This window comes from Mustela nigripes, chromosome 1 (assembly GCF_022355385.1).
Source record: "Mustela nigripes isolate SB6536 chromosome 1, MUSNIG.SB6536, whole genome shotgun sequence".
NCBI classification, from domain to species: domain Eukaryota; kingdom Metazoa; phylum Chordata; class Mammalia; order Carnivora; family Mustelidae; genus Mustela; species Mustela nigripes.
In genome coordinates this window covers 223837565-223851415 of record NC_081557.1, presented here as the reverse complement: position 1 = coordinate 223851415, position 13851 = coordinate 223837565, and the positions used below count along the sequence as shown (strand labels likewise).

At 37.5% G+C, this 13851-nt stretch overlaps 2 protein-coding genes across 2 annotated transcripts in view; one reads left to right on the top strand and one right to left on the bottom strand.

Moving 5' to 3' along the window:
* The window catches only part of TBC1D19 (TBC1 domain family member 19), a 178211-nt gene that overhangs the window by 52156 nt on the left and 112204 nt on the right, over positions 1–13851 (bottom strand). Inside the window, exons 9-10 of the mRNA XM_059382090.1 lie at positions 11723–11797; positions 8430–8492 (exon numbers count right to left, since the gene is read on the bottom strand). Coding sequence (XP_059238073.1) covers positions 8430–8492; positions 11723–11797 — 138 coding nt within the window. The remainder of the gene's footprint in view (positions 1–8429; positions 8493–11722; positions 11798–13851) is intronic.
* On the top strand, positions 164–1045 carry LOC132015316 (small ubiquitin-related modifier 2-like). The gene has a single exon (XM_059395899.1). It carries the CDS (start codon positions 316–318, stop codon positions 601–603), a length of 288 nt encoding a protein of 95 aa, XP_059251882.1. The 5' UTR covers positions 164–315; the 3' UTR covers positions 604–1045.

Here is a 13851-nt window from a genome sequence, read left to right as displayed (position 1 = left end):
TGATTTTGTGGATAGAATAGCAAAAGGGGCAGCAAGGAAGAAAGAGCGTGCTACACAGGTTTTAGCTTCCAGAAGGTCCTTTGCAAGAAAGAAACCCAAAGTATACTCCCTCTGAGGCTCAATGGGCCTCACAAAAGGGATCTGAAATCGACTGGGGTGGTATATATTAAATAACAAATATGTACTTCCCAAGGCACTCCAATGGAGAAGAATTAAGCCTTCTTCTGCCACTCCTGGTGCTGCTTGTGTGCTCGCTCGGTGTGGACCTGGCCCCTCTCTGGTGAAGCAGCAGCTGAGGAGACTCCAGTGCTCGTCATGGCCGAGGAAAAGCCCAAGGAAGAAGTCACGACTGAGAACAGCAATCATATTCATTTGAAGGTGGCGGGGCAGGATGGGTCTATGGTGTACTTTAAGATTAAGAGGCATACGCTACTTAGTAAACTGATGAAAGCCTACTGTGAACGACAGGGTCTGTCCATGACGCAGGTCAGGTTCCGATTTGATGGGCACCCGATCAAGGAAACAGACACGCCAGCGCTGCTGGAGATGCAGGATGAAGATATAATCGATGTGTTCCAGCAACAGACAGGAGGCATATGCTAAAAGGGAACTCGCTACTTTATTCCAGGACTCCATTCCTCCTGACCAAGAAGACATTCTCAGTTAGAAAACTGCAATTTGGTCCCATCACACCCTGACTTCTGCAGTACAGTTTTCTCTATTCTTACATTTTCTCCTGCCTCATTCCCTTGGTGGACATAAAGTAATCAGATATGTGCACAAGCACATTACCCCCCCACCACACACTTTTTTTTTTTTTTTTTTTAGCTAAATGGCCAATGGTTTTGATCGGCATCAAATGGAGACGGGAAAATACTGGTTCTGTGAGAATACCCCCTCCTTCCGAAATTCATGGCTCAGTCAGCTCTTAACTTTATATTCCAGCAAGTTGTTTTGTTTTCACAGTTTAACAAAAAAAGAACAACAAAGACATCTTTGCTTGTTTGATTGGAGAATTTTGATGTTTTTCATTTAGCATTGTAAAACCAAGGACAATTTTATAACTTTTTTGTATGTAGCTGTTACATGTTAAGGTGATCTATCTTTAAGTGGGGATAGATTACTCTAAAAGAAATGAATCCGAGATTGTTTTCCTGTCAAGTCAAGCATCTTGTTGTTTAAATAAATTTCTTGTGTGAAATGAAAAAGAAAAGAAAAGAGAAGGAAAGAAGAGAAAAGAACGAAGTAAATCCATGACTCCACTCAGAAGTTACCAGAGCATGTGAGATTTGTGTCAGAAATGACCCAAGGTCCTATCCTATGCCTTCCCTCTTAATTAAGTCAGTTCAGCTTAGAAGAACTTACCATGGGGAAGACTGGCTAACTGACTTCACTCAAATGCCGCCTTCTCTGGGATCTAACTATCTGCTGGTTTATGTGGGTACGCTGACAGGGTAGATAGGGACCTTCTCTATTAGGACAGACAGGACTTTAGAGGTTTCTAAGATCTTATTAAAGGAAGTCATACTGAGGTTTGAATTTCTCTGGAGTTTGCAAAGTGACAATGGACCCTCTTTAGCTGTTAAAATAACACAACAATTATCAGTGACTCAGTGATCATCTGTCTTGGAGGCCTCAATCTTCAGGAGAAGTGGGCAAAATGAACGACATCTTTAAATGAACTTCGGCAAAACTCTGCCAAACTCCTGGAACATGGTGTAGGTGTTGCTGATTACTTTTTTAACACTAAAAGTGGCTCCAAAGGGGAGTCTTAGATTGAACCCCTTTGCAATAACATACAGAAGACCTTTTCTCATTGCAACTTTATGGTTTGCTGAGGAACCCAATCACATTTTGAAATATATTACTAGTCTGGGTAAAGCACTAGTCTCTCCAAAAGTATGGGAATAAAGTACTTCCAAACCCCGCTGAAGACAAACAGTCTGTGCCAATGCCATCAGGGAGCAAGATATCATTAAAAATATGGAGAAAGGGGTCACCAGAAGGTCAGCTCAAACCAAGGTGGGAATGGCCCTATCCACTTTGACTCAGCACCCCCAGAGCAGTACAGCTTAAAGGTATCTTTAGCTGAGTTCACTTGTCCAGAATCAAACCTGTCTCCCCTGAGTCTCTGCAGGAGCCAACTCTGATACTGCCTCCATGGGAAGAAAGGGACACACATGCCTGTGAGCCTGTCAACGAATTAAACTGTCTTTTCAAGAAAATACCTGCTGCAGTGTCTACCTGAAGCTCCTAGCATCCATCCACGCCTGAGAACCTGAGGAAAAGACTAAAATTGCTGCTCTGACGGACCAATAAGTAAGGCTCGATGGCACTTTTAAAATCTTTCACTTTTCTGAATTTACTCTTTACTTACCTATCTCTAGGTAAAACTACTGGCCCCAATTTATTTTTGCATTGGGCTCAACACTATGCTGACAGTTTACAGAAAAGTTCCTGCTGGATTTGTGGCCTCCTCCCTTTATCCAGCACCTCAGGCCTCCCATGGTGGGTTTCTCCTTTACAAGGCACAGACTGGCAATACTTACACCAATATGTAAAGGATATGGTTCTCCATCCAGATTCAAGCATATACAGGGACATCTCTATCACTAACAGAAATGTTTCTTGTTGGCCTATGGTAAACACTACCTGGAATTCTCCAGGCCATAAAAGACCTTTTTCCTACCCCCAGACTGTCAAAATCATGACTGAATATGCCAGCTCTAAGATTGAAAATAAGAACACATTGTGGGCAACAAGTCAGTCTAATAATATGAGATACACTGAGGATGGTTATTTTCAAGTATGGGATGAATTTATGTGGCTTACTCCGACCATAGGCCAATTAAACCAGAAAGCTCTTTTATGTTGGGAGCAAAGAAATCATTCCTATGATGCCTGGCCTAATAGCACCCGTAAATTAGGATGGCTCCCCCCAGAAGTCTGTACCCATACCATTGTTTTACAAGCAACTGATTGGTTTGCTACTGACTGGATGAGACGACCAGGCATCAGATGGTTAGCACCTAATGGAACTCAATGGCTATGTGGCACAAATTTGTGGCCGTGGCTACCCCCTGGATGGTTAGGGCGCTGTACCCTGGGCTTTCCCTGGATACAAGGGAAAATGCGTAAAAAATTACCTATGCCTGCAAATTATCCCCATTTACTCCATCGCTGGACACGGTCAGTCTTCCACTGGTATGATCACCTATTAGGTATTTTCCTGCCCCATGTAGGAATAGAAGATATAATGTGGCACGTAGAGGCCCTCACAAACTATACCACACATGCCCTTAATGATACTATGCTGGCAATCGGGCTATTAAATTCTGAAGTTACATTAATGAGAAAGGCTGTATTACAAAATAGGATGGCCTTAGACATAATAACAGCAGCTCAAGGAGGAACCTGTGCTATCATTAAGACTGAATGTTGTGTATATATCCCAGATAACTCAGCTAATGTATCTAAACTTTTATCAGACATGAACATCCAAATTAAAGAAATGTCTGACTCCTCTAGTTCCCTCAATGATTGGATTTATTCCTGGTTTAGTGGAAATATATGGTCTTGGTGGAAAAAACTTCTTTTAGTAGTAGTAGCAATAATTCTGCTAGGGTTTTTTCTTTGCTGTGGGAGCTATTGTTGTTGCATGTTCTGCATAAATATGTCAGAAAAATTATCAGAACGGATATTCTTTAGGAGGCGTTCGCGGCCTCACGAACAGCTCTGACAATCTACAAGTAGGGACCCTTCATTTAAATGGTATTTTTATGCGTTCCAATAGGCAGGGTCTACAATCCCTTTCAGCCTGAAGAAGCTACAGAAGATGAGACCTTCGCCCTTCAACACCCCTTAAGAATAGGAGTATGAGGGGCACCTGGGTGGCTCAGTGGTTTAAGGCCTCTGCCTTTGGCTTGGGTCATGATCCCAGGGTCCTGGGATCGAGCCCCATATCAGGCTCTCTGCTTGGCAGGGAGCCTGCTTCCTCCTCTCTCTTTCTCTCTCTGCCTGCCTCTCTGCCTACTTGTGATCTTTGTCAAATAAACAAATGAAATCTTAAAAAAAAAAAAAAAGAAGAAGAAGAATTGGAGTATGAAAATCGCATACCAGGGAATGAGACAGGGAAATCAAAGGGGTCCCATGAGGAGGGGAAAGAAAAAAAAAAAGTTAGTTTCTTTTTCCCCTTTGCTTCCTTTTTTGTCTTCTATTCTTGCTAGAACCTGCACCCTGCCCTATACATACCTTAATGTATGTCCTCCTTGTAAGGGGCAGAGTTAATGATTTCTCTGGAGTCTTCCAGCACGACAGATATTATCTAAGGAATGACCGGGTGAGGCCATTATGTGTACATTAAAGACCACTGCCACCAACACCCCGATGCCAAGACCCCTGGCTCCAGGGAATAAGTGACTTATGATGGACACCTGAACCCTGTCTTCATTCTGATCAGTTTCTGGATGCCTGAGAAGACACATGCACCACACCACAATCATCAATAAAAACCTCAGATCCCAAGCAAAGACTCCCTCTTTTCATTTCTGAGTCACCCAGATTCTCCATCTGTATCTGTTCTCTCAACCTTCAATAAACTCTGCTTTCACCTCCTTCTGGCTCATGTTTGATTTCCATCCTGTGTGAAGCCAAGGACCAGCTAAAAGGGTCTGAGTCCTCAGACCCAGCCCACCTGCATCAATGTGAACTAATAAACATAAAAATCCTAAAGATGCCACCAACAAGCTGCTAGAACTAATCAACCAATTCAGTAAAGTTGCAGGATATAAAACCAACACCAGGAAACAGCTGCACTTCTTTTTTTAAAATACGTTTATTTGAGAAAGAGAGAGAGCATAAGAGAATGGGAGAGGGAGAAGAAGAGGGAGAAAGGAGACTCCTGGCTGAGTAGGGAGCCCAACACAGGGCTCAGTCCCAGGACCCTGAGATCATGCCCTGAGCTGAAGGTAGACACTTAACCAACTGAGCCACCCAGGTGCTCAACGGCTGCATTTCTATACACTAATAATAAAGCAGTTAAAACACACACACACACACACACACACACAATAATCCCATTCACAATAACATACAAAAGAATAAGATACTAAGGAATAAATTTACCTAAGGAGGGAAATATTTTTTACACTGATAAATTTAAGACTTTGATGAAACAAACTGAAGAAGACACAAATGGAAATGAAAAATCCCTGATCATGGATCAGTAAAAATAACATTGTTGAAATACTGATAACCCAAAAGCCATCTACAGATACAATGGAATCCCTATCAAAATTCCAGTGGCATTTTTCACAGAAAGAGAAAACCTGATCCTAAAACTTTGTATAAAGACGAAGGACCCCGAATAGCTAAGGCAGTCTTGAGAAAGAATAACAAAGCCAGAGGCATTACACTTCCTGATTTCAAACTACACTTTGAAGCTACAGTAATCAAAACATATGGCACTGGCATAAAAACAGACACAGAGACCAATAGAACAGAATCAAAGAACACAGAAATAAACTCCTGCATATATAGTCAAGTCATATTTGACAAGGGAGCTGAGACTACTCAATGCAGAAAGGATAGTACTTCAATAAATGGTGCTGGGAAAACCAAATAATGACATACAGAAGAATGGAATTAGACCCCTGTTTTACATCACTCACAAAAATAAATTTAAAATGAATTAAAGACTTAAATTTAAGACCTGAACCATAAATCTTCTAGAAGAAAACATAGAGAAAATCTCCTTGACATTGGTCTTGGCAATGGTTTCCTGGATATAATGCCAAAATCACAAGGAACAAAAGCAAAAATAAATAAGTGAGATTCCATCAACCGTGAGTTTGCTTATTTGTTTACTGACTTGTTTGGAATATTTTATTGAAGTTCATTTCTCACACAGTGTGAAGCCTCTGATGTATGTCAGAGGGCACAGCCTTGCCTATGTAGTCATTCCTCAATAACAAGTTTTAAAAGGGCTCTTCTAATTGACTCCCTCTCTCTGACCTCTCTGCTAAGCTTTCTGCCCCTGCCTGTATCACAACCAGATGTTAAGCTCCACTAACTGCTAGGTGATGCTCTACTGTTTAAAACAATGTTCTTGGGCATAAATCGTACCACAGTGTGACACAATTCAATTTTGAATCCTTTACTGAAGTCATTTTTGAAGCCAGTCTTTGAAATTTGTTCCTACCCCGGCAAGGCTCTTTCCAGCTGTCTTTTTCTCTGGTCTCTCTGGTAAAGTAGGTGGCTTGTAGTTTTAGCTCATTACCCTTATGAAGCTAATTGCCTCCTCTTAATTGCTTATTGGTAAAATCTCCATTGTTTTAAGAAGCCCATTAAGCTCGAACTTTCCCACATTCCATTTAAGGTCAGTTCTTTGTGGACAGCTTCATTAGTCTCTTTTCTTTTTTTTTTTAAACTATCTTTTTTTTTTTTTTTAAAAGATTTTATTTATTTATTTGACAGAGAGAAATCACAAGCAGGCAGAGAGGCAGGCAGAGAGAGAGAGGAGGAAGCAGGCTCCCTGCTGAGCAGAGAGCCCGATGCGGGACTCGATCCCAGGACCCTGAGATCATGACCCGAGCCGAAGGCAGCGGCTTAACCCACTGAGCCACCCAGGCGCCCCTCATTAGTCTCTTTTCTTATGTCCCTGGACAAAATCTCTTGAGTGACTGCTCTGGAACTAGGGGTAGGGACAGTGGCCCATTTCTGATTTCTGAGAAGGGCACTGGTTGGCTACAGTAACTTCTAGTGTTCTCAGCTTGCCTCTCCCAGTGAGGAACTACCACCCTATAAGCAAATTGGGGTGAGGGAAGTGGGGCTCCAGTATTCTCAGCCTATTGAGAGCAGGTAGAGCATTTGGGGCAGATGCCTGCTCCATGAGTGGAGACTAGGTGGAACAAGGGAACTTATGACTTCTTGGCAGCAATATTCTGAAATTTAGCATCTGCAACAAAGAGCTAAAGGATATGAGAAATACTAGCTACGTACACCTTCTGTAGAGCTACTGTAGCCCTTGACTGGAAGTTAGAGGAAAAGGGAGCCCCATCTTCTTGGTCACACTCAGATGAATTGAAGCTTCTGTCTTGCTGATCTGGGGGTGAGGGGAAGGAGAGAGTGATTTGGCTCAAGTGCCACAGACTGTTCTTCCTGGGACTTAGTAGCTTCTCTTGAGCAATTTTCTTCTCTTTTCTTTCTTTCTTTCTTTTTTTTTTCTCTGATTTGATATATAGCCTTAGGACCATTTTCAGATACTTAAAATGTTTCTGTTTTTAAAATAATTTTCACCAGTTATGGTTCTTCTGCTGGGGATGGTTCCATGCAACTCTTCTAAAAGTGATAGCATACATTCAATTTTCTTAAGTTTAGAGGTAATCAATAAAATAACAATCTATAAATGAAATTCAGAATTTAACTGATTACTAACAATTAGACACTGGGGTATAATACTGGTGCCATAAGTAAATAAACTTTCAGATTTTTGTATTTTCTAAATTTTAATTAATAACTGACTTTATATTAAAAATAGAATTTTAAAACATTATTTTTTAAACTAAAAAATATAATCACATATGTGAAATCATTAAAATCCTCTTAAATTTGTTTCTAGATTATTTTAAACTTTAATTTTATCAATGAAGTCTTTGGATTTCAGTTCTTTGAATGAATGATTAATTAAACCTTGAGAGATTCTTTTCTAACTCTTTTTCTTATATAGATGCATACTACTACCACTATTACTAACAGAAATCTGCTAATCCAAACAGCTGGAACTGATTTATATTTAATCAAGCTGAAATTACTTTGTGAAAACTAGATATTTATACCATGACATTTATATTGACACTCAAAATAAAATTATTAATATCTATGTGTGATCTTTTAAAAAAGAATACCATCTAGGCAATTCTTTAGAAATTATACATTTTCTACTTAAGATAAAATGTTTTAATTTTAGTAGATATGAAAAAGACTTAGGTAAGGACCAAAACATCTACAACATCAGTACATGAAATGATCAAAGAATAATCAAGACACCTCAAATAGATTTCAAAACATTTAATTATTTATTCAATACTTTTAATAGAAAAGTGTCATGTAAAATGCTTTTTCTAAATATCTTGGGTTCCCTTAAGTATGAATTTAATACCCAATATAAGGCTCTGTGCCTATACCTCTCTTGGTCATAGCAAATATGACCAAAAGAAACAGTCCAAACACTCATTTGAGAACTCTTAATCTCCCACACAATTCCACATAAGAATAAACGTTAACCTTATTCTAAACTTAGAATATTTGATAAAAAACCAATGTGGCTTAAATTTCAGGAGGATTCAGTTAAAAACAGAGATACCTCCTCAAGTATGCTGAGTTAGAGCACTTAAAACAAGGACATTATATATTTTGATTTTTTGTCTTACCTGATACAAATAATCTTCAAATACAAAATAATAATCATCGTTGCTTGCTGTCAACTTCACATCCTATAATTAAAGGTAGAGAGCATAGAAAAGAACCTAAAGGAGTATGTCTATAGTACTATGACATAAATGCATTATCTAGAAATAATACTGTAATGATTTTACTTATGTATGATTATAAATGTGTCAGATTTCATCACTGCTATAAATTTACTTGACTAATACACGTGACACATTATTGGACCTCAATTGTTCACAACTTTTTAGGTTCCATCAGCAATTCCTTATTATTTATTTTAATCTTTATCTTCTTTAGTCGGATTTTTTAGTGTCTTAAAGTTGGAAAAGCAGATATATCACAACAACCAGAAGAAAGCATAACAAGTTAGCTCTAAGTTACTATTTCAAAATCATCATCTACTGTTCAAGTTCACATTCTTGCCATTACCTTGAAATACCAAACATCTTTCACATGACAGCGATTATTCATTTGCAAGTCATTGCATATTACCCAACAAACAACTGCTACCTTCAAAAAGTCTATAATCACACCAACAAGAAAACATATGTAGTAGAAATATGGGAACAGTTAGAAAGAAAAATTAAAGAAATCCAAGATAATATTGCTCAATCTACAAATTTCAACCAGGGTATTGAGCAAAGCAGCAATCAAGGGAGGATGAAATGAATCATGGATGATCCTGGAGGGAGTGAATATGTGCTAAGTCTAGAAAAATTTAAAGACACAAATTAAAAGAAAAGAAAGGGGTCAGTCTTCTAAATCAGAAGATAATACAGGTAGAGATAGAGATCATGCATTCTCAATAGGGATGACACTACCTCCAAGGGGGTGAGAATTAGCTCTCTGAGGCCAAAAAATTTCATTATTACAATGGTTTATAGACCTCTAAATCTTACTCTTTGGTATTATTTTTTTATATTAGAGAAAAATTAGTTTTTCTCTTTAGGGAGCTAATAATGAAGAAAAGGTCGAGAAACTCTGGTATAAACTGTCAGGTCATAGTAGGTGGTGCAAAACTGTAGAAAGTGTGGACATGAGGCAACTTTGTGGGAAAAAAAAATTCAGAGAACAATTTAATAATTTAGCTTAGGGAGGGTTTGGTGATGTTCTAAATTTAGTATTGCCTTGTTCCATCCATTCCTTCAACCAATAACATAATTTTGTTTTATTTTCAGTTAAATTAAAAATTAGTCTTTGCCACAGGGAGCTTTAATGAAACTTCAAATAATTTTTTTTAAATGCCCATTCCTTCAAAAGCTGACTTTAATAACATTTGGAATTGCTCCAAAAAGATCAGCAAAGCTCAACACACTCAAGTCAGGAACAACCAGAGACAGATATCTTCCTAAAAATATTCATGCTATATGGACAGTCAGGATTGATTCTACTAACTTACAATTAATTTTTCAAATACAAACTGTTTACCTCTTCCTTTACTGATTCAAACTGAAATTCATCTTGGCAGCAAAGAGAATTCTCATGCTAGCCCCTCCTGACTTTCTGAACTTCTTTTTGAGTCTTCTTTCGTTTGAATAGAAAAAGCGGTTGAAAGGTCTCAGAGTCCTGAAAATCTCTTTGGCTAGTGCTAAAATAATCCCCTGAGCGTGACTAACTGACCTCAGTTAACAATAGTATCTGTGATCCAAACCTATGTAAAACTTCTGAGAGAGTCAAGACTTTGCTTCCTGTAGTGAATAGTGATTTAAAAAGTATGATTGTGAAGTCAGATTATCTACATTCAAATCTTGACTTTGCTACTTATTATGTGAATTTAGCTAATTAATCTTTCTTTACTTCAGCTCCCTCCATACATAAAATGGTAAAAGAAGAGTACTTCCTATTTTGCTATAACACATGTCAGTATGTGGCTGGGGGGTAAGGGAACAATATATGTTATAACATGGAAATTGTGTTGGTTCATATGCAACTTTTCTTTTAACAGAGTTGTCAAAATTGCAAGAGTAGAACCAGAACCTTTGGCAAGAAAGGAAAAATGCCTTTTGCTCAGCGGCTGCACAGGAATGAACCTTTATAATTGCATTTCAAGAAAATTAAAAATAAATGACCATATGAGGGGCTCTCTCTTCAGACAGGCACACCCCTGGCCTACACATCTCCTAGTTGCTGTACTTCCTCTTGTGCCCACCTTAACAGCAGCCCCAGGGACCCAGCACACCACTTCCATCTGCATTCTGTTAGCATTTCTACTTCGTTATATTTGTACATTTTTAGTAACTCCTGCAGGAGTAGCCTGCTGGAGCTGTCCAATTCATCTTCCAAACTATCAATAATTGTTTTTGTTAGTATTCTCGTTATAAAATTGCAAAAGTTACCCCAATACTATTTTTCCCAGGAGCTCTATTATCTTTAATATATGATTTTACTGAACATATGGCTTTTTCTCAGGGGGAAAAATGCATTAATCTATAAATGATACCTAAATGCTGGTATCTGATACTCTTAAGATAGCTTTCAGGATCAAGGACAATCTATATGAAGAGTTTGGAACACTGTATGGCACATGGTAGATAGTCACTAAATGCCAATTGTTATTAGCCTTGGTCAAGTTCTACCCATAAAAATCTTCAGGTCTTCAATGTGTTTTCTCTCTCCCATTTTGAGGCCTGAAATAATATGCCCTTCTTCCCTATCTTTCAAGTCCTAAATTAAAAATCCAAGTCTTTTATTAATGTAGAATCAGGCATATCCTATTCCATGCTTATACTATCTATATCTCAACATTCAACTCAGTATCAGATACCTGGAACAAAAACTCAGTGTATCCCTATCATAAAACTTGACATGTGCTTGACCAGATGTCCAAAACTATAAAAAAATTAAAAATAAAAATGAATTCAATGCAAGAGAATAAGCATAATTAGATAAAGAATCATTAGATAAATAAGATAAAAATATTAGTCTAATTTTGACTCTGAAAAATAGTCTTATTTTTCCAGTTGCATTTTTATTTGGTTTGTGTGGAAAACTTGAATTTATTGGAAAAAGGAATGTTTATCATCCTTTTAATAAAAAAAAATGGGAGTATCAGGAAAGAATCATGAGGACAGTTTCAAAGGGAAGGAGGATAATACTGACTGGAGACTAAATATTTTGAAAATGAACCTTATCTTACAGGTACAATGATCACTTAAAATTATTTTTAAGATTAACATGTATTATCATACAAAGTATAGGTCCTATATGTTAAAGACTCACAATGATTGTTTAATGATATTACTGAAGTGAATAAACTGTGTACACCTTTACTTACTTTATAGATTAGACTGTCCACCAAAAGGTCATGTTGTATTACATTGGTCTTAAGCTGCTCATAATACAAGATATCCTAGATTTAAAAGTAAGACAAACACACAAAATTAAAGGTCAGTCACATTTATAAAGTCAGCCTCAAATTTTAATAAATAATATTCATTAATAGTATCATAAACACCAAGAGGACTTCATTTTATTCACTTCTATATTCTCCATGCCTGGCCAATAGTAGATACTCAATAAATATACCTAATCCTATTACTTAGGATAAGAATTGGGGACCTGGTGGTATTTAATCAATGTTTGCTAAACTGATTAACTATTATTTAATAGCAAATACAGTAATATTTATTAATTATTAGATGTCAGAAACTGTTTTACCCACCATACATGTTAACTCATTTAATCCCATACCAATAAAATAGTTCAGTGATTATTCTTCCCGATTGTATTTGAGAAACAGACCCAGAGAAGAAAGCAACTTGCTATCAAAGGCCACAAAAGTAGTAAGAGTTGATTCCAAGAAACCTGGCCTGGAATCTATACAGAAACCCAGAAGGACACTCCATACTGCTTTCCTAATATCTAAATTATTATAAAATAAAATCCCAGCAAGTAAAAGCAATCACATAGCATATGAAAGTCAGTTTTTTTAAAATATTAGAATATGGTCCCATAACACCATAAAATCTGATTAACACTATGTAGTGAAAAGATTAGGCTAATTTTTTTTTTTTTACAGATTTTATTTATTTATTTGACAGGCAGAGATCACAAGCAGGCAGAGAGGGAGGCAGAGAGAGAGGAGGAAGCAGGCTCCATGCGAAGCAGAGAGCCGGATACGGGGCTCCATCCCAGGACTCTGGGATCATGACCTGAGCCGAAGGCAGAGGCTTTAACCCACTGAGCCACCCAGGTGCCCCTAAGCTAATGTTTAATTTAATAGATAATAAGATATAGAAGACAGAGAGGGAAGATGGAAAGGAGAGAAAAAAGGGGGAAAAGAAAAATAGCAAAGGAGGGAGGGAGAGGGAAGAAGGATTTGAGACTATAATCCAGTTAAACATCAGGTTAATGTTGGTCAGGGCATTCAAAAAATAGAATGAAGGTAAGAATCAAATGGATAATAGCTGTCTTAAAGACAGATGGAAATATCTCATTGCTTTAGCTGGCCCTTGTGTTTTTCCAATCCCTCCATTCATCTCTCAGGCACTTTTCGCTCTGGCTTCTGCTGATATCCAAACACTGCTTAGCTCCACTACACACTAATCTGTATGATTCTTTCTGAAAACATTTCTTCAGACAAGTAAGAGATAAGGGACAGGGTCATTAGCGACAAAGATCTGTTGTGAGCAGCTGCTTTAGCAGGATGGTGTCTGACCCTATGTTTCATGAAATATGATTTCTTAATCTTGAAAGATGCTTAATACACAGTTCTCTGATTTGGGCTAAAATGCTCTTTGCCTAAAGATAATCTGGAGATTTACTGGCTATTTTTAGTCATTTTAATTTTAATAAAAATGCCTTACTTTGCTCTTATTTATGATGCTTTGATTTCTTAACTAAGGCAAAATTATTTTGTTATTTTATTTAACTTCCACTGTATCTATTGAATCCATTTCTCTCACTAGAATGAAGAACATTCTTAAAGACAGGAACAGTACCTAATTCAAACACCAATCCTCAACAACTGACAAAGAGCCTAGTATTATACTTTAATGTTTTCTAGAGTGGAAACTAGTAAGTCTAGAGTTATGCCTCTTAAAAAAAAAATCAAATTTAAAAAAAACAAATTTAAAATCACAAACTGATATGTGACTGTTAAGGAACTAAGACAATCTACAGCTGGATAAAGAAAAAGGTAACAATCCTTCCGTTTCCCATTCTGCCTTCCCAAAGAAACTAATGTTATTTGCATTGTATTTGTAATATTATTAGTAGTTTGTATTTTTCCATAGCTTTTTCTATGCTTGTATAAATATATACTTATATGTAAGGGTTTTGATTGTCATTTAAAAAAAAAGGTTAGAGAGGAGTCAAGATGGCGGAGAAGTAGCAGGCTGAGACTACTTCAGCTAGCCGGAGATCAGCTAGATAGCTTATCTAAAGATTGCAAACACCTGAAAA

What these genes read in the sequence shown, in the direction of transcription:
- LOC132015316 (XM_059395899.1), top strand. Translation starts at nt 316, where the DNA reads ATGGCCGAGGAAAAGCCCAAGGAAGAAGTCACGACTGAGAACAGCAAT.